This window comes from Passer domesticus, chromosome 7, assembly GCF_036417665.1.
Source record: "Passer domesticus isolate bPasDom1 chromosome 7, bPasDom1.hap1, whole genome shotgun sequence".
In the NCBI taxonomy this organism is placed as follows: domain Eukaryota; kingdom Metazoa; phylum Chordata; class Aves; order Passeriformes; family Passeridae; genus Passer; species Passer domesticus.
The window spans coordinates 43,329,959-43,353,080 of NC_087480.1; the positions used below are offsets into that span (position 1 = coordinate 43,329,959).

The 23,122-nt window shown below is 37.6% G+C and overlaps 1 protein-coding gene and 1 long non-coding RNA gene across 8 annotated transcripts in view; one reads left to right on the top strand and one right to left on the bottom strand.

Annotated features, from left to right (window-relative positions):
* Positions 1-23,122, top strand: part of COL11A1 (collagen type XI alpha 1 chain) — a 129,873-nt gene that overhangs the window by 102,049 nt on the left and 4,702 nt on the right. For all 7 annotated transcript variants that reach the window (XM_064428025.1, XM_064428026.1, XM_064428020.1 and 4 more), the window contains 20 exons: positions 588-641; positions 1,408-1,515; positions 2,085-2,138; positions 3,041-3,094; positions 3,192-3,245; positions 9,536-9,589; positions 10,051-10,158; positions 10,336-10,389; positions 10,682-10,735; positions 11,249-11,302; positions 16,214-16,267; positions 16,602-16,709; positions 16,792-16,845; positions 17,877-17,930; positions 18,785-18,892; positions 19,507-19,560; positions 19,650-19,685; positions 19,795-19,848; positions 20,664-20,913; positions 22,543-22,655. In XM_064428025.1, coding sequence (XP_064284095.1) covers positions 588-641; positions 1,408-1,515; positions 2,085-2,138; positions 3,041-3,094; positions 3,192-3,245; positions 9,536-9,589; positions 10,051-10,158; positions 10,336-10,389; positions 10,682-10,735; positions 11,249-11,302; positions 16,214-16,267; positions 16,602-16,709; positions 16,792-16,845; positions 17,877-17,930; positions 18,785-18,892; positions 19,507-19,560; positions 19,650-19,685; positions 19,795-19,848; positions 20,664-20,913; positions 22,543-22,655 — 1,533 coding nt within the window. The remainder of the gene's footprint in view (positions 1-587; positions 642-1,407; positions 1,516-2,084; positions 2,139-3,040; positions 3,095-3,191; positions 3,246-9,535; positions 9,590-10,050; positions 10,159-10,335; positions 10,390-10,681; positions 10,736-11,248; positions 11,303-16,213; positions 16,268-16,601; positions 16,710-16,791; positions 16,846-17,876; positions 17,931-18,784; positions 18,893-19,506; positions 19,561-19,649; positions 19,686-19,794; positions 19,849-20,663; positions 20,914-22,542; positions 22,656-23,122) is intronic.
* On the bottom strand, positions 1,384-20,549 carry LOC135304998 (uncharacterized). The gene is made up of 8 exons (XR_010366274.1): positions 20,232-20,549; positions 19,829-19,891; positions 18,908-18,957; positions 17,884-17,980; positions 14,858-14,939; positions 7,882-11,291; positions 6,398-6,462; positions 1,384-1,544 (listed from the first exon to the last, which is right to left on the bottom strand). It is a non-coding gene; the product is annotated as an uncharacterized LOC135304998 (long non-coding RNA).

A 23,122-nucleotide genomic window follows, 5' to 3' on the forward strand; every position in this document is an offset into this window, starting at 1 on the left:
GAAAAAGACATTCCTCTCAGAGACTGGGGTTTTTGATCATTCTGTTGAAAAGAGACTTAATATCAAAGAGAATGTGATTCCCAGTGCTCAGCAAGAACTTGCACTTTTTCATGTCTCTTGGAGGTCAACATAAACTTTGTGCTGTGCCATTGCAAAAATAATTAGCAATTTCAAAAAACTACTCCAAATAAGCATTTTTATTAAAGATAGATTTTTAGATGATGCTTTAAAGTTTGAGAGATATTTTTAATAAATCTCGTTGAAAGTTTTTATATTTTCAATTGTGAAAAAAAATTCATTTTGATTCATGTTTGCATGGAAATTTATTCAGAAACATTAAAAATGAGTTTCTAACAAATGCCAACATTGTCTATTATAGATGTGAAAATCTGAGTTTAGAGATAAGTAGTTTGTACTGGATGGAAAGGACTTGTGAATGATGCTACATCCTCTATGGAGAAGTATGGCAATGCTGAGTAGATTGTGGTCGTGCAAATCGTGTTTTCTCTCATGTCTGTATTTGCTTTTAATCTCACTGCAGATGCCACAATCACTAACTTGTCCTTCTGGATGTGTGTTTGTTGCAGGGTCCTCCAGGTCCACCAGGTCTGCAGGGTCCTGTTGGAGCCCCAGGGATAGCTGTGAGTAGCTCCTTCAGAGCCAACCCCAACCTTGCATAACTCAGCTGATCCTGACTTCTTTGAACTGTTTGCTCTACTCAGGAATATATTTCAAAACACTACTAACAGTTCTGTCCCTGCCTACTTACATACAGTTCTTTTTTGTAAACAAGCCTGCCTGGGTGTTACTGTATGGCAGATTTACAGCAGGGCAATAATTTGACAAAATTATTAAAAATTAAATCCTGTAAATAGTGAATGGGGGTCATCCTTTCAATGAACTTGTTTGGTGGTGTGTTTGTCAGCTCAGTATAGATGCAGTTAAAAGAGAGGGTCTCTTTTTAAAATCCACTTGATACCAAGTGAATTAATTTTTATTTTTATTTAAAAGGCTCTAAATTCTTTTACCCTTAGTATTGGTAGAAACCATATCTGCATATGATTTCAAGATAAACTGGTACTTTACTTTATGATCTCACAGAAACCTGTGCTACTCATATTTACATAGGTATTCAACATCCAGAATGTTTATGCAGATGTGACAGAGAGGGGGAATTCAGGGAAAATTTCTGTGAGAAATTAGCAGCACTAATTGACCTATATTAAATCAGAGCACATGCTGGTATTCTGTTTGTGCAACAGATTTTATCCAGCCAAGATGATGAGCATGCATTTGTTAAGACACTTGGTGTGATTCTGAGCCCTTTTGTAGCTGTTTCTCAGTCATTTCCATGGAGCTTTTCCCGTTGTTCTTATCATAGTTCTGCTCTTCATTTTTTCCCAACAGGGAGGTGATGGAGAGCCAGGCCCACGAGGTCAGCAAGGGATGTTTGGGCAAAAAGGTGATGAAGGTCCTCGAGGCTTCCCTGGGCCCCCAGGCCCTATTGGCTTACAGGTAAATTCGTTTATTATTTTACCTTTTATCTGTAAAACAAGATGTAACAGGAAAAGCATTAGAGCACTGTTTTCTGTCAGAAACTGAATGACTACTGTCTTCTATTAAATAAATGATAGCATCAGTTAATTAGAACTGAAAGATCCATACTGATGGGGTTCATGCATAAACAACAGATTTAATGCAGCAGGAATACATATATATATGTGTGTGTGTATATCAGAGCATAAATTATCCAGACTCCCACCTGAACTCTGGATAATCCTGGCAGTGTTTTTAAAATCACCTAGTGTTGCATTTCTGTGTGTATTTTTTGGGGTTTTTTTCCCCCAAAATTTATTGCGTCACCTAGTTTAAGCATCCTAGGGCTACTTATACACTTACTGTAATACGAAAAGCTCTTTTCCCTTTCTTTCCATTTTAATACAAATAGATCTTTTTCTTCTTGTTCCACCATCCTGCCCCCTCCCAAGTTCACAAATTTGATGTGTACATTACATTGTTTCATATTGATTTATAACTAATCATTCCAGAGACCCCACTTATAGTATTCTTCCTGTGTTTTTTAGGGTCTGCCTGGCCCACCAGGTGAAAAAGGTGAAAATGGAGATGTGGGCCCAATGGTAAGACTTCTTCCCCACTGGTCACTCTGAAGGACATAAATATTCTCCATATATTATTGTCTTTTTTCTATAGCTCATCATTTGATAAGATATTCCTGAATTTGGTGACCGAATATGAAGTATTTTGTGCAACATAAACTCTCTCTGGGATTTTCTTTGCTTTCCCACATCTATCCCCTCATCGCTAATATTAAGATTTATGTAACATGAGAAAATACTAAAAAATAGCTAGCAAAGCAGATGCTCTGTGTGCCTGAGACAATCCAGTGACAATCAGGTTCAGAAAAGAAAGAGGAAAAAGTAGATACTACTGCACCAGAGAGTCTGGAGCTGCTTTCCTGAATTTCAGGCTGTTGCTATTAACATACAGCTTCAGGTATGCAGGCCAGAAGATGGTAAACACTGCTTGGCTCTGTTTACTTTCCCTGGGTGATGCATTTTCCAGCTGTTTCTCCTGCTGACAGAATGCCTTGTGGGCTGTTCCTGACTGCTATGCAAGCTCTCTATGCATTTGCCTCCAGCACCTTGTGCCAAGCCTGGATGCTTCACTGGTGCCCATCTGCAGGCACCATGGTGCAGTTCTGCCCCAGGGCTGTCACAGACACTTGAGCTGGTCCAGGTCTCTGTCAGGGAACCTGCAGGGAAAGAACCAATCCTCAGGGGTCCTAAGCATCAGGTCATGTCCAGCTCAGCTGCTGTGTGGCACAGCCTGGGTCTCCTGTCACCTTTGAACTCATCCAGCAGGCAGCAATCTGGTCCTGCTGCTCCTGCTGCATGGTGAAGATTAAAAGCCCTCTACAGATTGAGTATATTATTTTTCATTGCTCAGAAATTCTTCCTGATTGTAACTATATTGTATCTGTTCTATGATTCTGTCATATCACATTGTCTCTTTGATACAGGGTCCACCTGGCCCACCAGGTCCCAGAGGTCCCCAGGGTCCTAATGGAGCTGATGTAAGAATCAATCTATTTTTTGTCTTGCTAATTGAGTAACAAGCACCCTATTTTGGATAACAATATTTTGGATAACAAAAATCTTTTATCACTGTAGGGTCCTCAAGGTCCCCCAGGCTCAGTCGGCTCTGTTGGAGGTGTTGGTGAAAAGGTGAGTGTGGATGGAAACACCTAAGGCAGAGAAAACATTGGAATAAGAATGCTGTATGACATTCATTCATTAAAACTCTTTTCACTGCTATTTTCAGTTCTCTATTCAGAAAATTTTCTGCCAAGATATGGAGTGAGTTTGTGTGGGATTGTTTACTTTAATATTTTACCCAAGGAACATGCCAGATCGTATCTTCCTTGTTCTTAAAGGAAAGATGAGGTATGCAGGAATATAAGAGCCTTTTTTTCCCTGTGATTTATTTGAAGCAACAGAGCAAACTATTAAATAGTGCTGAGCAAGCAAGAAGTTCAAAAGAGAGTCTTAAAATGCTTGTTTATGTTTATTTTATCAAGCTACATGACCTCAACCACATCACCTACATAAGCCTAAAAGCCTTTTGCTGTAATGTTACAGATTTAACATTATTTTTTCCTGAACTTTGGAATGGGAAAGAAGATTCTAAGTGGAGCATAAAATGGAGGAAAGAAAATAGAAATATATTCCAGGCCAATATATAAATTGCTTATTGAGAAACAATGTAGATTGCTCTTGAGTATTTAATGATTTGTCACACAGTATCACATATGTTCAAAGAAACACCAATCTCAGTGAACCCTAAAAAAGACATCTCTAGGAATGTCAGTATTGGTAGTTTTCCAGAAAGCTTTCCATATGTTTAATTTCTCAGAACATGAAGCAAGATTTCCCTTTTTCTAACTAAACCAGCCTTTTAAAAGAATCTTCAGGTGTTTCATGGTTTGTGGTTTTTTTCCTACATGCTCATCAACTAAATCACTTACCAGTGCTCTGGGATGTGGCAAAGAGCATACTAGAATAATACAACATAAAATTTGGTTTGCTGGAGAAATATCCTACTTTGTCTCCTTTCCTGTCCTTTGAGACCAGAGGGTACTGAGCCCAAACAGGTGTCATTGTGCCAGGCTGGCAGTGCTTCACTGCAGTGCTTCTTTCTCAGGATGTGGCTCTGAGCATCAGCTCACCTCTGGGGAGCAGCACCATTCTGGTGTTTTCAATCCTTTTTCCCCAAAATGGCACAAGACACACAAAACATGATGCCCTCCTGCTTGACTGCATTATTAACAAGGATATTTCTTCTAATGTCCCAAGTTCATGGCATTGTTCATCCAGACTACTTTAAAAAATATCTTGGCCTCATGAAGGACTGCAGGATTTGTTTTTTTCTCTCTGGGAAGAGTACCAAAAATGTGACACAATCTAGGAGTTTAGAGAAATAAAGTTACTGGGAAAAGAGTCTGTATGTCAGTGGAATACAGAAAATAATGGGCATTGTGGGAAGAAAAAATTTTCCTGTGACTAATAATGAGAAAAATATTAATTATGAGAACATGCAGGGTAGCAGCCAGTTTTATTCAGTGCTTTATAAAACCCCACCTTGTATAATATTATGGCACATTGAACTTGATAGGAATTTTTGCCATTGACTGAAAAGTCATCTCTTCAATTTTTAGCATTTCATGATCAAATTATATTCCAGCCATTTTCTAAACACATTGCCTTATATTGAACTCCTTCTTCCTTTGTTTCTCCCTACAACTCATCTGCGTGATTTAGAATCACTGTTTGTGATGATTAGGCCATGAAATTTAATTCAAGAACATGAAGTTCAGACTGTTTATCACTTGGTTGTCATTTTTTATTTCCTCTAGCTTATATCCTATATTCACAAAGAGAAGCTTCCAAGTGTATTTTGGAAGTTCATATAATTGTAATTACTTTCCTCCCTCCTCCTCCTCAAGTTTTAGTACATGCCAGGCTATTTTCTTTCTTAGGGTATCTTCCTTCTTAATTTCAGTTCCATTTAATGAGATTTCAAGCTGAGATATCATCAAGAGTTATTTTTTCAGGGGGAGTTGCTGCAGTGGGAGGACAGGTCATGCTTTTAAACAAAACATGCATTTTTTTTCTTTTCCTTTTCTTCCCACACATTTTTATCCCAATGTTTTTCTTATTATGTCAGCATGCTTTGGCCTCTGCACCCCTTTCAGGAAAGACACACCATACTACAGATAATTCAATACAGTGAGTAAAGAATGTGGAAAAACATTTTGGCATCATCCCTGTCACTGCTGAAGAGAGAGAAGTAGGTTTGCTCACTTGAATATTTTAATGATTTGACCAGGAGATATTTCTTTATCAATACATGGGGTTTCAAAGCCCCCTTATCTTCTGGCAGAGATAAACATTTTTTGTCACACTTAGTGCCACGCATTTTTAACTGGTTTGTTGTTTCCCCTCATCTGCACACACGGGCCTGAATGTTCAAAGGCATCAGTGCTGCAAATGTTCCTGCAGTCCTGCATTATTATTGCTGTAACCCTCACCAAGGGCCTGGCAGTCTGACACTCAGCAGAACATTTAAATCCAGCTTTTAACTAAGAGAAATAGAAAACCAAAATGCACCTACACACGCTTATCTCTAATTTGACATCAAAGGTCTAACATGCAGATATTCTAAACAGGCAGGAAGTTGCACATGATTTCTCTAACCTGTGCCTTAGAATGTACATAAGAATTTACAACAGAGGGGAAACAGATCAAGTAATGTTAACCCCACACTTCCACAAAAGCTGATGAAATAAATTTGCCTTTCTAATTTAGATTAATTTGTGATAATTGCACTGAGCACTGTTGTTCTTCTACCCCCTCTTCCTTCCACAGCAGTTACAAACCATCAGAGTTAGCAAAGCCACTGTTTGCAGAACCTAAGCTTTCGTTCTGTATCTTCTCAGAGTTCAGACCAGGTTTACTGCATGAAAAAGTCTGGTGTTAGAAAACCATGATACTCATCTGGGTTTAAATGTCTTCCTATTATATTGTTCTTAAAAAGCTTTCCAAAGCAGTACACTAATGAGGAGTCCAACACAGTAAACAAGTGAGATCAATAGTTCTCATGCTTAATCATTGATTTATACTGCAGATGGAAGTGAGAGGACAAAATCAATGGAGTATCCTGGCTCTAAGTTTAGGAACATGTTTGATAAGTGTTCACAGACAATTTTATGTGTATATATAATTTTTCCACACATGTATGTGTGGACACTGCTAAGGTACCTAATCAAGGTGTGTCTGTGACAGTTTAGGCTACTTGCATATCCATCTTAACAAATTACCTTTAATGACTTCACATGACCTCCTGACTGTGATTTTTTTCTCATCCTACTCCATCTCTCCAACGCTGTAAACAAGAACCCTCCATGAAAACACAGCCTTTAGAATTTCTCTCAATTAAATTTAATTCTCCACAGAGCCATTATATATAACACGTGTGCAGACCTATGGAAAATGGATTCTCTTCTAGAGTTACAATTTATCTTTTTTTTTTTTTTTTCTTTTTTTTTTTTTTTTGTGAGAATGGCAAAAAGGAGCAAAACTAACGTTTCAGAACCCAGTCAGTTGCAAAGCTGCCTCTCATTCTTACAAAATTAAAGGCTATGTCCCAGAATTTAACCAAAAGGTGGCAGCCTTCTATCCACTATCCCTGTGCTTTGGATATCAGTTCTCTAGAACTGACCATGAAGAAAACAACATTTTTTAAACCTTAAAACTTTTTAATATATTTTTTTTATATTTTAGCTTTTAAACTACTTTGCCTAGCTTGGTAGAAACCATTCTGCTTGCTTAATCCAAGGTTTTCAGAATAAAGCATGTCTGCAAAATGACATGACCCTTTGTACTTTAAGATGTCTGTCCTTCCTTTTTGAAATTCTGTCTGAGGAAGGCTTTGCCTAAAAAAGACCACAGTAACTTTTAAAAGATCTGAGCTGCTAAAAAAGAGAGAGAAAAATCTCCAGAGATGGGATAAATATATTATTAGATCATAAAATCTGTTTCCCAACAAAACATGAAATATTTTCTATGGAGAAGGTTTTGAATTAATGCCATTGTTACTAAAAATTAAAAGAAAGATGAGGGCAAACAATAGCTATAGATTACACAGGTTTTAGTAGCTATAAATATGCACTCTCTAAATATATATCAGCTACAATCTTCTCTATCAAAACACTGTTTAACTCCCTTAACAGCTATCTAAACCAAATGCAGCATTTCATAGTACCTAATACTTGGAATATGGAAATCACAGTCAGATAAAACAAGGACTGACTGTATACAGGGAAGGGGCAGATTTTTTAGTAGAGCAATGATATAGAAATATTAATGTGAGATGAAACTTTAACTGGTCTCATCTTTCACAAATGCCATCTAAGGGAACATTTTGACATTTTCTAGCCCTTCCAATTTCTCAGTTTTCCACACTGCTGCTTGCTGGGGAGCTGCAGTGCACAGAGCCAATGTCACCGTGTGTGCTGGAGCAGGCACCCCAGTGCTCACCCACTGCTCCCAAGTGTAGGTCAGAGGGAGCCCAGTGTTGTGAGAGAGAATGAAGATGTGTTTGTCAACAGGAAGGGTAAGAGTTGTATTATCAATCAAATGTGGATTGCTGTAAATCACAGTATCATTAGGCAGAAAGGCAGAAGAACAACTCTCTCTCTGAGAAGCTGCCAAGGGGATTACACTGCACAAGTGCTTGTCAGCAAGAGTGGGCACAATCAGGGCTCTTATGTCACTGCTTCATTTTGTCCTGCCACGGGCTCACCTTTGGAAAGGCTCTATAGAGTGGACTCTGTGGCTATAGTATGGCTACTGATGTGAAAAACACATTTTGCTGATTCCAGACTTCATTCTCTGTTGCTACAAAAATCTCATTTGATTGACAGTAGGCATGGACAAAACCCCAATGCTAATGATGCTGCAGACTCAGTAAATGCTGGGCAGAGAATAAGGAAATGAAGATTATTAATTTTCTTAGAAAACATTCCTAACACTTATTGATCTGAAGCATCCACTACAGGTTTTGTTTTGTTTTGAAATGAATGCAACGTCACAGAAGTAAATTAATATCAAACCCTAAAAGGAATCATTCATTTTTGAAGTTTCTAGAAATTTTATATATCTAATAGAACATACCAGAGTTTCTAAAGGCACATTCACCCTTTAATAGTGCCCTTTGTAAAGGGCATTTTAATATTGCTCCTAAAATATTGGTTATTTGTTAATTATCCTAGTCTGGAATTCAGTTGAGAGGTACTGAAATATTTTCCTTTAATCTAATGAAATATTTGTACTGGGCCAAATTCTGTCCCCGTGAGGTTATCTTGGTGCTTTGAGCTTCTCTGAAAAAAAAGGTTCAGTACCTACACCAAAGTTTTGGGTTCAAATTGTATTTTATGATTTAAAGTTTTATACTGACCACGTGGAAATGACATGTATGAATTAACAGAATTGTCATAAAATGAAGAGGGGCGTGCAGGTCACACAGGTTAGGAAGGATACAGAAATTTATTCCAGTTCTGTGAATTCAGTAAATCATTGGGTAAAATGTATTTTCAGCACTGAACTACTCTTGCTGATAGACATAATTATTGGAAAAAGAATATATTTGCCCCCATTAGCAGTTGGATTGAAAAATCCTTTGGGATAAGAGCATGTATTTCTTATCCAAGCACTCCATAACAATCACAAAGCATATTCTCTTATCCTTCCATGGTTTATGTTTCTGTGATGCTAATAACTAAATATTCTAGCAGAAGAGTTTTCTATTAAAGTTTATTCATCAGACCACTGAGCTAGAAAATAATTGGTCATAACTAAACATTAAAATGAAAACTTGTAAAGACAGTCCTTGAGATAATACTATGTATTGGCTCAGAAGGAGACTGAATTATCTTAAATGTTCACTTAATAGTGCACAATCTTTGACTTGCACAGATTTTCTTTTCATACAGTATCATCCTGAAAGCCATCTGCTTTACAAAATAAATTCTATCACTGGTAAATATGTAACACTCACCTCTGTAGCCTGTGGAGAAACTTTTTCTAATGGATGCTATTATTTCGTCCTTAGGTTTTTCTTTATATAGTTTTTTCTTCTTCCAACAGTAGCTATAGCAATAATCACAAGCAGGAAATTTGCAGTATGGAATAATAAAGGGGAACATCTTCCAAAGCCCAAAGGGAAGTTTAGTGTCCCTGGCTCAAGAAAATATTAGTTTGATGTATTATGTCTCAAATTTCAGACTCCAGTTCTGAAAAACCATATGCATAACTCAACCCCTCTAGGTAGACCAAATAAAAACCCTTCTTATAAGTTGTTTACATAAATAAGCATGGGAAGAATATGCAATTACAGAAGTAAATTCATCAAAATGTTCTCCCTAATGACTCATAAATTTATTCTTATGCATCTGTAGGGTGAGCCTGGAGAAGCTGGTAACCCTGGACCTCCTGGAGAATCTGGAACAGCTGTGAGTATTTTGTTGTTGTCTTATTATTAACATTTATTGTGGTGAACTGTGGTATCTGGCAGGGCTTTGGTAAGCATTTCCTCAGATCACTTGAACACTTGTGCATGTTTCCTTTGAATTTTCAGCAGAAAACTTATACCTTTAAAATGACATTTTTTTCCATATAATCATAGCCACATCTTGTACTAACAGAGGATGGAGACTTCCCAAAACAATACCTATTTTTCCTTCAATAAGTATTAACTTTGGCTTGCATGTTTTTCTTCCTGGAAACAGTTCACTGATGCAGTCTGGGTACAGAATGTGGCACTTGACCTAAGAGATCCTAATTTCCCACTCACATGCCACTATTTATCAAGGAAATGGAGAAATTTCCATTGACTGATAAACCAGTTAGCCATTGTGATCTTTTTGGCCGTTCCATTTCCAGATGTCATTTTTGTGTTCATGTGTTCCCACAGGGCCCAAAAGGTGAAAGGGGAGAAAAAGGTGAAGCTGGTCCACCTGGAGCAGCCGGACCACCAGGTGCTAAAGGACCTCCAGGTGATGATGGGCCTAAGGGTAACCCAGTAAGTGAGCTTCATAATTCTAACTCAAACCACTGTGAAGCATTGTGTTAATACAGAACCATAGCATTTCCTACAAGTGCACTGTGTTCATTATATGCTTCATAAAAGATTTCTGATAAATGCTACCTGCTTGGCAATGGATGACACATTCCTTGCTTTTTTTCCTGATCTATATAGGGCCCAGTTGGTTTTCCTGGAGATCCTGGTCCCCCTGGGGAACCTGGTCCAGCTGTAAGTATACCTTAAAAACAGTTTTAGGTCCTAGTCCTAGTTTGTACTTAATTCTAGTTGACCCTCTCTCTTTCCTGTCTGGGCATGAGCACTTGCCTGTAAGATCCATTGCTTTTGAGTTCATGCATTTCTCAAGGTTTACAAATATGAAAAAAATCTTTTTAAGTTTTGAAAAATAATGACCTTGGAAAAATGCTCTATAGAAAAATACTGCTCTTATATCCATATATGAAATTTAGTGGCTTACATTAGCTGAATTTTTAATTTTGTTTATTTTCCTTGAATTCTGTAGGGTCAGGATGGTGTTGGTGGAGAGAAGGGTGAAGATGGTGATCCTGGTCAACCTGTAAGATTTTTCTCTCATTTTATTTCACCTGCATGAGCTCTCTGATGATAAGTATCTTCTGCCAAATCAGTGGCTTCTATGCAGTCATACTCTTAAAAATATTTTCAGAGTGGACACTTTTTCTATTATACTGAAAAATAACTATTTATTTCCTTGAAGAGAAAGAACTGCCCATATTACTGTAACACAATTAAGCAAGAGCTCAATTTCTTTTAGAAGTAGTGATGTGTTAAAGGATTTCTGCTGGAGCTGCTGAGGAGCACTAAAAATAGAGCAGCTCTGAGCATAAGAAAGAAATGCTGCAGCCAAATAATCTTCATTAGCTGAACTAACAAAATTAAGCCAAGATCTTAAGCAGTACCTCAGCAATACCCATATTAAGCATCAAAGTTCTATTTCTGTAGAGTCTGTCCATTGAAAGGACATGATAACACATGGCATATGTCTGTGGTGTTTAATAAAGATGAGAACTTCATCCTTTATTACTGCTGTAATTTTAATTTTCTGTTGCAGGGTCCACCAGGTCCTTCAGGTGAAGCTGGCCCACCTGGTCCTCCTGGGAAAAGAGTAAGGAATATCTCATCTTCTCTTGTACACTTCTCTTTCTGAGACACTGTGTCCTAGAGAATTTCAGCTACTTGTTTCTTACTTGGACACTTTCATCTGATATTTGTAATTTCTTTTAAATAATGTAATGAGAGCAATGAAAAAACAGAAACAACAGAGAAAGCTCTTTAATATGGGTTATAAGAATATAAGAAAAATATATATATAGGGAAGAATGCACTGCTTACCCATAGAGGTGCTTTTTCTTTTCACTCAAGAATTCAGTGTCTACTAAATCAGTCTGCTAACAGGAGTGAGCTGGTATGACAGTAATAGCAGACATCATCTTTAGGCACACCTCTCCTGCTATCAGGGAGCAGGAAGAATGTGTCTGTTTGGGTGTCTTTAGTCTTGGAAATAAAATAACCTCAATGCAGCTACTGTGCATCATCCTCTCTGCATACAGAATTAACAGGCAGACATTTCTGTAACTTATGAAGCTATTCCATTATTTCTAAAGCATTTTAAGATTTACAAATAGGCTTTACAAATATACCTAATCAAACCCAGTAAATAATATTGCAGTCACAGAACTGTAGTAGATGCATCAACCCTTAGGTCTGCTTCAGAGAGCAATTAGATGCAGTTTTTACACTTGAAAAACAGAAGTGGCATTATTAAATGTAAACTGAGAATTATTTAAGAAAATATGTTAAATTGCTTGGTTTAGTGGGCTTGAGTGGAATGACATGCCTAATTAGTTTTATTTATTTTACACAGTAATATATTTGCTCCACGAACATGGAAAATATTTATAATATTCTAAATTATTATGGTCACATTAGCAATCTTATTCTAGAACTGAAATATGGCTCAACTGAATATTAACAATTAGTATGTTTGCTTGACATCAAATTAAAACTTCCTGCTTTATTATACAGAAAGTCAATAGCTCACTCCTCACAGATGGGCTGTATTCTATCTGATTGTACCTAGACAAAAAAAACAATTTCAAAGCACAAATTCCATGTTACCTGTGTTTGACATATTTCCAATTTAGGGAAAATGCATGGCTAAATATTGCAATGTAGTCCCTTTTGAAGAGAACATTTTTAGGATCAGATTCTACATTACTTGAGCACCAGAATATTTCAAACTTGTAGGGAACCTGTATTGTATTGATGTTATACTAGAAAGTAACAGTGAAAGACTGAAAGGTTCATACTTACCTGGAAAAACTGCTTTTCATTAGTTTCCATCACTTGTATGGTAGAATAAATTTCAAGAAAAAGCCCTAACAAGAGTCTTTTAATTTGGATTGAGAAGGACACACAGTTTCAGTAGTAATATTGCTGTCTGTGAGGTGCAGCTCTGGCTATACTACTAGAAAGCAAAATTCCACTCCATTTTTTGGTTTTTAGTCTCCAAAATAATGAGTTGGCAGAGCTCAGAATTCATACTTTTAATTAAAAGCTCTGGAAATCCTCAACAGTAAGTTCCTTATTTATTTTGTTATACATTTTCATTCCCCTCTTCCATTCCATTTTGTAACTGAGCTGACCTCAGTTTTACTGTCCAGTCTTGTAAAATCATCTTTATTACCAGCTGCCAGAGTTTTGAGCAATCTCTGTCTCATTACAGAGTTACAAAGTTTCCCCAGCTCTCCCTGGGAAGCAAATTCTAGTGAAAGAGACGGACATAAATAGTTTTTCCATTGTATCTAAGAAATTTATAAGCCAAAAGCATAATCTACAAAGGGTGACATTTGTGACATAGTAATAGACAAAGTCTTTAAAGTGATTTTTTTTAGAGTTTCATTAAATAGTAATTATTATTTTACATATTTTGACTTCTTAAATGAAGATGCACCAGATCAGAAAAATACATGCTCAGAAGGCTTTATACATCACCATTTAGCTGCAAGTAATGGCAGTAATTGTGGTTGCTTATCTAGAAATAGGGATACAGACTGAACCCCTCTACAGTTATGTTGTTATTATTTTTCTGAAACTTAATCCCTTGCTCTTACTTCTGGGACTTCTTTTTGGTTTGCCATACAGTACTGGGTAACTCTTTTACTTTGAATTCACTGATTTCAATCTGAAATATGTTAAAAGTATCATGAGGAAAAGACACCATCAGAGAGTGTCTTTTCCTCATGATCAATGTGCAGTCAGTACAGATCAGCACAGACAGCCTGTGCTCCTCCCAGCCCTTCAGTGTGCCAGGCACTTGGGCTTTGGGATCTGCTGCTGGGCTGCTTTCCTGGGCAGTGACATCCAATGTCCACATCACATACACATAAACCTCCATATACCAACCAAGTATTAGAATTTAAAGCTCAAGACTAAGATATGTTTTTGTTCTCAGCTGGAGGCCATACCATCTTTTTCCATTAAAAGAAGAGATGTCAGTACTGCAGCAAAGCCAGCAATTTTGCAAAGCAGAAGTTTATTTGGTTTGTTGCCTTTAAATGCAATGTTGAATAACTTAGGGAAAAAGAAAGTGTTTCTATGAAGGAGATTATTTTTTTTTCCATTGTGGCTACAGCATGATGCTGCCTCAGCAGGGTGTACTCACCACTTAAAAATTAATTTCTCTCTTGATTTCAAATGCACAGAATACCTAACAACATCCTAGGTTCCTATCACAACAGGCTAATGAAATGTGGTAATGGTTTTTCTGTGTTGGAAATCATGTTTTAAGCCGGATGACAGCTATAAACAACAATTGAAATTATTTTAACAAAATATGGAAGAACAGAGAGAAATATTCACTGGGTTCACGTAGCAAAAATTGAGAACGAGTTTGTTTCTGCATGACTTCTTTAGTCTTCTTGGTTCATAAAATGTATCAGGCAGTATGTCCAAAATTACAGGGCAATGTTCATAAAAATCTCTCATGGTAGAGAATTGCAAAGAGCTCTCTGTGTCTGCAGCAGTGAGCCAGGCCAGCTATGCAGGAGCAGCTCCTGCAGCAGCTCCCTGCCTGGGGCAGCCTTGGCACTGCTGCTAACGCCAGGCATTGCACTTGTATTTTAGCCATCACAGTGGGCTTAGCCCTGCTAATTAATTCATGCTCCAGCTTCATTTCTAGATTATGCAGAGACCATGTTTTTCAAGTAGAAACTGCCACATTCAACCCTTTTCAGTTTCTTAGATAGGGTGGATTATAATCCATATGGGACCTTTAGGCAAGTAATGAAAATGGGCATGTAAATTAATTCATGTAAGAAAAAAAGTCACATTTCTAAAATGCTTCTGAATTTATTTATGTACCTGTTGATCTTTGTTATTATCACTGCAAACTTTGATCTACTCAACAAATTACAACCTACACAAAGGGTTACATACCTCAGACATTATCATTATTGCAACAGCTGGGATTTAAAATATTCTTCCTGCTGTAAATAGTCAACATTTAGCATAGGGCATTTAAGCTTCTCTGTATTTTGAAGAAATAAAACCAAGCCCTTTACCCCTTACAGCTCTTAAAAATACCAAAGAAAAAAGCTGTTGATACCCACATCAAATGGTCAAAGTCCTCTTGTGGTTAATTCAGTTCCTTTGGCATTACCTTTGATGTAAAGTCTGAGCTATCTCTGCTGGCCAAAAGGTTCATGCAGTGCTGCAGATGTTCAGTGTCACCCTGGAGAAAGCTTAATTTCAGAAGCAAATGAATGATCTTTATATACTTCTATGTAAATAGCTATAAAATGAATATAAATTTCCAGGAATTAAAACCAGTGGAGTTGCTCAAGGTATGTGCCAAGGTAGCAGTGGATAGTGAAATATATCAGGCAATAAAAAGTTTGGGCTAAATTCAGCTCTAGTATAAAAAATGGCTTTAGGTCAAACACTGATCCAAAGCCCTGACCTCACAAAGCAAACAGGCAGATGCGTAACTGAAGTACAGTTCTTATCTGTAAAATTAAATTTGTGTTCTGGTGCTTTACCATTAAGCAGCCTGAATTGTTTTTCTGTATGTTGTTAAGAAATAAAAAGCAGTAAATAAATGTGATTGAATTTTTCTAGTTGCTAATCTTCAGAACTTTTTTTTACATAAAAATCTGCTTTTTGCATTAATGAACAGATGAGTATTATATAGATTCACAAAATCACAGCATTTGACCATAGTCACGTTTATTTCATGTTCCTTTAAGCTGCTCATTGGTTGGCAAGAAATAGCTACTTGTAATAAAGACATTTCCCAGGCTAAAAATTAACCTTGTAGGAGAACAGTTGGTCCATTATCTTGAGTGCATCTTTTCTAAACTAAGCATATAAGAGAACCATTTTCAGAAGAGTGCATTAAATTCTAGACACTGCTCCTGTTCATAACTGAAGCTATGAATATTAATTACCTGACCTAAAAATCAGCCCTTCATTTTTTGGAGGAGAAAAATGTCGTTTTATTTTACACTTTCGTATTTAGTGGATAATATGTCAATTTTTGGCTGTCCAAATGTAATCAGAACCCCTGACTGAGCCCATCCCTGACTTAGAGATTAAAGAAGTATTTGCCATGCTGTGCACTGTAGAAAGAGGCCTTTTTGGAATCAGTGGATAAACTACAGTGAATAGAAGTCAGTGCAAAGCAAGTTTAAAATTAATTGTTATTGTACATATAAACTAGTTTTGCCTTTTTTTTCTTTGATGTTTTGTTGTTTTGGTTTTTGTTTTTTTGTTGTTGTTGTTTTTGTTTTCCCAAACAAATTGAACCTCATCATTTTTTAGATATTCTAAAGAACCAGAAAATTTTATAGGAGAATAAGTGCTGTTTGGTATTTTTTAGCCTGTGAATAAAATGTCAAAAAATAAATTTAATGTTATTTTGTAATCATTTGCTACTTATTAATATGGTGGCAATTGCACTTTCATAATTTTTTTCACTGGTTATATTTGAAAAAACTTGAGTGTCCATTTTTTACAGGGACCTCCTGGAGCAACAGGTGCTGAAGGCAGACAAGGTGAAAAAGGTGCAAAGGTAATACACTGAAGTTTTTTTTTGAAGCATAGAATATAAACTATTTATAAATTAAAAATGAATTGCTTATGATGCACTGAGTGTGGAACTTTTCAAAGTAATAACAGGCAATCTGTAAAACCCAAATTCAGACCCAGAATTAGTAGCAATTTGCAATGGAGTGGACCCAGCAGTGCAGGCCAGCACAGCTCACCTTTAACAGGCAAGGGGAGCCTGCTCTGCTGGCACCCCAGCTCTCTGTGCAGAACTCTGGCTTTTAAAAGCACTTTGCCTCTTGTACATCCCTCCAGTGCCAAACTCAGCCCCCCTCTCTGACCTGGTCTGTTCTTTCCAGGGTGAACCTGGTGCAGAAGGGGCTCCTGGAAAAACAGGGCCAGTCGGGCCACAGGGACCTGCAGGGAAACCTGGCCCCGAGGGCCTCCGGGGCATTCCTGGCCCTGTGGTAAGTCATGGAGCACATCATATCTTAAATGTTGCATTTCCTGAATATACTCTGGTAAAGCCAGCTTTTTGGTTTTTTCTAGGGAGAACAAGGAATGCCTGGAGCACCAGGTCAGGATGGCCCTCCTGGACCTCTGGTGAGCATCCTTTTCCCACATGTCACTCACAGAAGCCTCCAAAAAGATCACTGAAAGATTTATCTTCTAACGTTTGAGAGCTTAAATATTCTGTTAAAATCTGGAGCTGAGTATAATAATGAACCATATGCTTTCAAATGCACAGACTTCCTGTCAGCTCAACAAGAATTTTTCAATGCATTGCTGCAGCTTAATTTTGGATTTTAAGAAAGTAAAGTTGATATGTAGAAGTTTCTGAGGTTAGGTTTCTCTCCTTCCCCTCCCATCCACCAGAGAAGATTGCTATCAGGAGAGTATGAAGCCTGATTTGCAGTAGAGCACAACACACTGCAGGTGAAAAATCTGATTCTGCATTCCAAAAGCTTAAAAATTTCACATTTCATTCATGAATTATGTATTTGTCTAGGCTTTTGCATCTAGTGATATCCTGAAGTGGAGATGGAAAGCATAAGTACTGAATAATATTTTGTACATGAAATGTTATGGCATTTTTGAATATGTGCCAGGTGGAAGAGGTCTCTTATCACTCCTATCCATAGCAGAAGTTGTCCACTGTCACCAGGAGAGCAGTGGTGAGGAGACACAGACTTAATGTAGCAGCTCTACACCTCAGGGACACATATGCAGAGTGAGATTAACAGCCTCTGAAAAATTCATGTCTTTTCACAGGCACTGCATGGCCTGCATTCTTTACCTCATTATGTACAAATTACACAAAACCAGCATTGCCATTCTTACAAAATCTAAAGATTTCTCAAATCAAGAATTTAGTTTGCCCTCTGCTCCACAGATTTCTATTCATACAACCTTTACAGATTTCTAATTATAAAGTAATTTAAATACCACTGTAGCATCATTATGATTTTTTAAACATACATTTCATCTTGGGCTCTAAATCATGTCATCAATCACAACCATCAACTACTGAATGTGTACTTTGATTTGAACTGCCTTCAATAATATTTCAAGAAAACATGATTTGAGCAGGATGTTAAAACTTACTTTAACATTACTTCCTTTGATTTATAAAGGGCCCACCTGGCTTGCCTGGCCTGAAAGGAGACCCAGGTTCCAAAGGAGAGAAGGTATGCTTTGCTAACTGTTGTGTCTTTGTAACTTCAGCCCAGTCTAAAACCTGTATAAAATTAGGAGAGAGAAGCAGTGGGGTTTGTATCAGCAAGGCATTGTGCCATGCCTTTCAAACAGCTTCCCACAGCCCTAACAGTCATCGTGAAGTTTTAAGCCATACCCAATATCCTGGAAACACCTAGAAAGAAAAAGATTACTGCCTGTGTGGTAATCTATTGACCATGTGGTCCCTGCAATGAAAATCCCAAAGGTACTGATGTAAAGAGAACTGTCATATTTACAAGAACAAAGCGAGTAGAAATTATGAGTATTGACAATTTTTATTTTAAAAGAACAAAATAAAAATATTTAACAGCTATAATACTTTCTTTTGAAATAATAGATTGAGACATCTGGCATAGTATTTTCCCATGGAGTCCCAACAATACATTGACTTCTTGTGTATCAGAGAAAAACCTGTAGAGAAAGAGGCATGGACATGACTGTGCCTTGTGAACTGCGGGTTTTGTTTATCTCCTTGGATCAGCTCTTTGTGCAACCTTATCACATGTGGAACTCTGTGAGATGCTGATAGCAGCTACATGTGAAAACTGGCATGAAATTTGTACCCAGAGTACTGTGATTTCTGTGCTGGTTTCAGTAAGGTAACCTTGCACTTACCTCTTTCACTGAACAAGCAGTCACAACTTGTAAATCTGAAAGTCTGAAAGACCATCTAGCAACAATAAATATACTTTTAGAATAATTTGTGTTGACTGCAACAGTAGTAACATGTGAAAGGTCTAATTTATGTTTGCAAAGCACATTTACTTTAATGTATGTTAACTCGATTTTCTTAAATCTTGTTTAGGGACATCCTGGTTTGATTGGCCTGATTGGACCTCCAGGAGAACAGGGTGAAAAGGGTGATCGGGGTCTTCCTGGCCCACAGGGATCTCCTGGAGCCAAGGGTGATGCAGTGAGTACAACATACCTGTGTGCCATTCAAGTTCCATGCAAGCAAGGAGTGTATATTCCAGGCTTCTGGAAAACATAAAGTTGTTATAAACATTTAACACCTGGAGTCTCCTGCAAGAGGTTAAAACTTTCTTAGGCATTGTACAAGCACAGCAATATTAAACATCTTAAAATGAGGTTATAGAGTGGTTTTGGAAAATGAAGGAAACACATACACCCCAACATGCACACAGAACAAGTTAGCAATGAGATAAAAGTAGCAGCAGCAATCTCATCACATTTTCTGATTGCACTACCCAAAGCAGCTCACTCTTCTAGTTCCTAAGCCATGTTTTTAGGGCACTATGTAAAATGTGAGGTTTCCAAGCCAGTCTGAAGAGGAACACAGCTCTGACAATCCACTGCACTCAGTAAGAACAACTACAAGCAACTCACATTGTCAGATCTAATATTTTAAACTTGCCAACTATTTTGGCCTCTAGCAAATGGCCTAACTCAAAAGTCACCACAAAGGGACACTTAATGGGACTACCTTTTTTTATAGATATGATTTTTTAACACAGTACAATATGTAGAATACTTTAGTTCTGTGCTTATTCTCTTATCCCTTTTTAGGGAATTTCTGGTCCTGCTGGTCCCCTTGGACCCCCTGGTCCTCCTGGATTACCTGTAAGTGATTTCATCCAGCCCTCCTGTTCTACCCAGCCCCAACCTGTGTGCAATACCCTCTAACCAGAGTTCTGTGTTCTTGCCCACAGGGTCCCCAGGGTCCCAAAGGTTCCAAAGGATCCAGTGTGAGTAACTCTCCTCTACACTTTCCCCTCTTTTCCTTAGCTTTTGTGTGTGTTATTTTTAAACCTCGTGTAGCATGCTCAACACTGCACTTCTTTCATTGCTCTGTAGGGTCCCGCTGGTCAGAAGGGTGACAGTGGCTTACCTGGTCCACCTGGTCCTCCAGTAAGTAAGAATTCTTATCTTGCATTACCCTGACATGATGAATCTGTTTTGACAAGGGTAGAAAACAACATTTGGGAACTAAAATATGAATGATAATTTGAGAATTCATTTTTCAGGAAACACAGATTCAGCAGGCACAGAAATACATATCTGCACTGAAAGACTCAGAAGAGACTTAAAACAAATAAATAAAATAAACAAAAAGAACACCCAAAAAAACCCCTATAAACCTCCCCACCAAACAAAGAAGCTCCTCATGCAATAATTATTTAATGTGTTATATTGAAGCACAGAGAACAAAATTCTACTGGTTTCCCCTGCTGATACTCTTTTGTTTCCATATTTTTTTTATATCATAACAAACTAAAATGAAGAGTCCAAACCTGAGTGAAGTGCTTCAATTTCTTGAAATTAAATATTGTTTCCTAGACCCCAAGTGGCATTTTCAACTTTTATCATAGGAACCATCCAGAGTTTTCAATTTTCATAGAATATGTCTGTGCTTGAGGGAATAAACAGGGATACAGAGGGTGAGTCAGTTCTGTGTGTCACTTGTGAGGGCAGCACACTCATCCACAAAAAGCAATGTAGCAAGAAGAGTTTAGAGCACAACAATGGTTTGGCCTTTTACAATCTTTTTTTTTCTTCAAGTAAATCAAAGCACATTGATATGAATCTAAAAGAAAAAAAGGTGAAATAAAGAAATAAATACCTTGAATAAAGCTTATTCAAAGCATCTCCAAGCCACATTCTGTGGTCCTTCTCTGCTGAAAAATGAACAGAAGATATAATTAGATATGTTGTTTTCCACTTAGGGCCCTCCAGGTGAGGTAATCCAGCCACTGCCAATTCAGTCACCCAAGAAGACAAGAAGATCTCCTGACTATATGTTATCTGATGCTGGTGATAACATTCTGGATTATTCTGATGGCATGGAGGAGATCTTTGGCTCCCTGAATTCCCTGAAGCAAGACATTGAGCACATGAAGTTTCCCATGGGCACTCAGAATAACCCAGCCCGGACCTGCAAAGATCTGCAGCTCTGCCACCCTGACTTCCCAGACGGTGAGTTCAGAGCGCACAGCACGGGCACCCAGGGCTGAGCCTGCCTCTGCCAGGCACTTGGGACCATCAGTCCATTACTGGTACATGGCTCATACAGTTGCTCACCAAATACAGTCTCACTGAATCCATTTTTACGGGCATAAAAGTTTAAAAGTGAGTACACATGTTCTCTTGGTAAGTACATAACCTGATCTGGTGTTTGAGTTAAAACCTGTTAAAGTGATGAATGAAAAGCAGTTGTTGTTTTGAAAGGTGTGCCTTGCATTTCCAGGACAATCAAAACAGGAGTGTGATGAAAGAGTGCAGTATAACAATATGAAACAGCATTGGTATTATATGAGATTTATGTTCAATAATGATTCTCAAAAACTTTACTGATGTTTTAGCCCTGGAAGCAGTATTTTCTCTACTGCATCTGCACTGTTTTTTCTAGATCAGCCAGCAAAGAAGCATGGAAGTTTCTTTGATACTGTTTAATGCTACCAAGTAGTAGTGTAATAAAATGCATAGTAATATGAAGACACCCAGTGTTCATAAGAACTATCTTGATTTTATTATTCTTTGTTGTTTTCTTTTTTTCTTCTAAATAATTTTACCCCTCTGAAAATGTTTAAATGAAAGCCAGCCTTCACTAAATTTTCCTCCTTTCATAATTTTTTCAATTGCAATGCATATTTTTTCCCTGTTCAAAGTAATATTTTTCTGCTTTTAAATGGGAGGGAAAATAGATTTTGACAGTTTAATAATATTTTATTGCTTTCACTCTAGATAGATAAGAACAGATGGTTGCCTTGAGGAGTAGTTAAGCAGTGTAAGTGCTATATGAAAAGTACATATTTTACAATTCAGTACTCTCCATTATAAGGAATGGTTTTTACAGAACACATTCACCTTCTGCATTTACCAGTGTTTGCTGCTTCTTTAGAGCTGTCTTGTAAAAGAAATCTTATTTTGGTTAAAACAAAAGCAAATGTGTTCATTAAAATTCAAAATTCTTCAGGGATAAGACTTACAGTAAGGAAAGACTGTTTTCAATATACAGCCTAAATCAACACAATTGTTAAACCCCACAAATAAATACTTTGTCTATGCCTTATATTCAGAAGTCAGAACTGGTGAAAGGATTTGTCATTTCTCTTTGAAACCTCCACTATTTGTCTGAAACTGGATTAGAACTGTAGTTGTCAGAACGTCGCTTGCTGCCCTGTTTATGAAACATGAAGATAAGAACCCTCATCACAGAAATCATCATTCTAACTAGAATAGCAGATTTTAAAAAGCACTGACTTTGAATGGACCTTGGATGGGCTGCAGCTCTTTTCATGCCCAGCCTTCATGGGTGTTGCAGCTTCATAACGCAGGAGGAAAAGGTCTTTGCTTGGGGTGGATCCCTCTCAGTGGGAGGGACCTTTAGGTGCTTGTGCCAGCTACAACCCCAGCAAGCCCCATGCAGACACCTCTGCATGCAGATAAGGATGCAAATCACTCCAGATTTTGCTCCCTGACCTAAACCATTCAGATAAAATAAATTTCCTACAAATTTTGGAGGACCATTAGGTAGCAGTAACGCCTGGTTCTTCTGAATACCATTTCTATTGTATAAGGTAAATATTTTCTCATTTGTCTTAGGGGAATATTGGATTGATCCTAACCAGGGCTGTTCTGGAGACTCCTTCAAAGTATACTGCAATTTCACAGCAGGGGGGGAAACTTGCATCTACCCAGATAAGAAATCTGAAGGAGTAAGTACCAATCTGTGTTTTCAGTTGGCTGTTGACAGTTACTATTATGCTGTTACAATGTTGAACTAAACAGGATAATTACATTGCCACATTTTCATGTATCTGTCTTTCTAATTACATTGACATTTACATATGTCTGAATGGAGCAGTAAAATGGTACACAGAGTTAACAAATACCATTTTCAGCTTTAGACAGGGAATCTGTGCACCTGCTTGCTAACATTTCAGTACATTTCAGAATGCAACACAGCTGAGCAGCCACTTACAACACATGGTCTAGTATTTGTCACCTCAAAGCTAAATCTTCCTGTGTTTCTCTTGTGGGTTCATTTATATCTATTTGCTTATTCCTATGCAAAGTAGATGTAAAAGACTGTATTAACAGTGTCCTTACTCACTGTTATAGATTACATTTGCTGAGGCATATGGTACAGAGGAAGGCTTTCTGAAATCTTGCCTAAAAGACA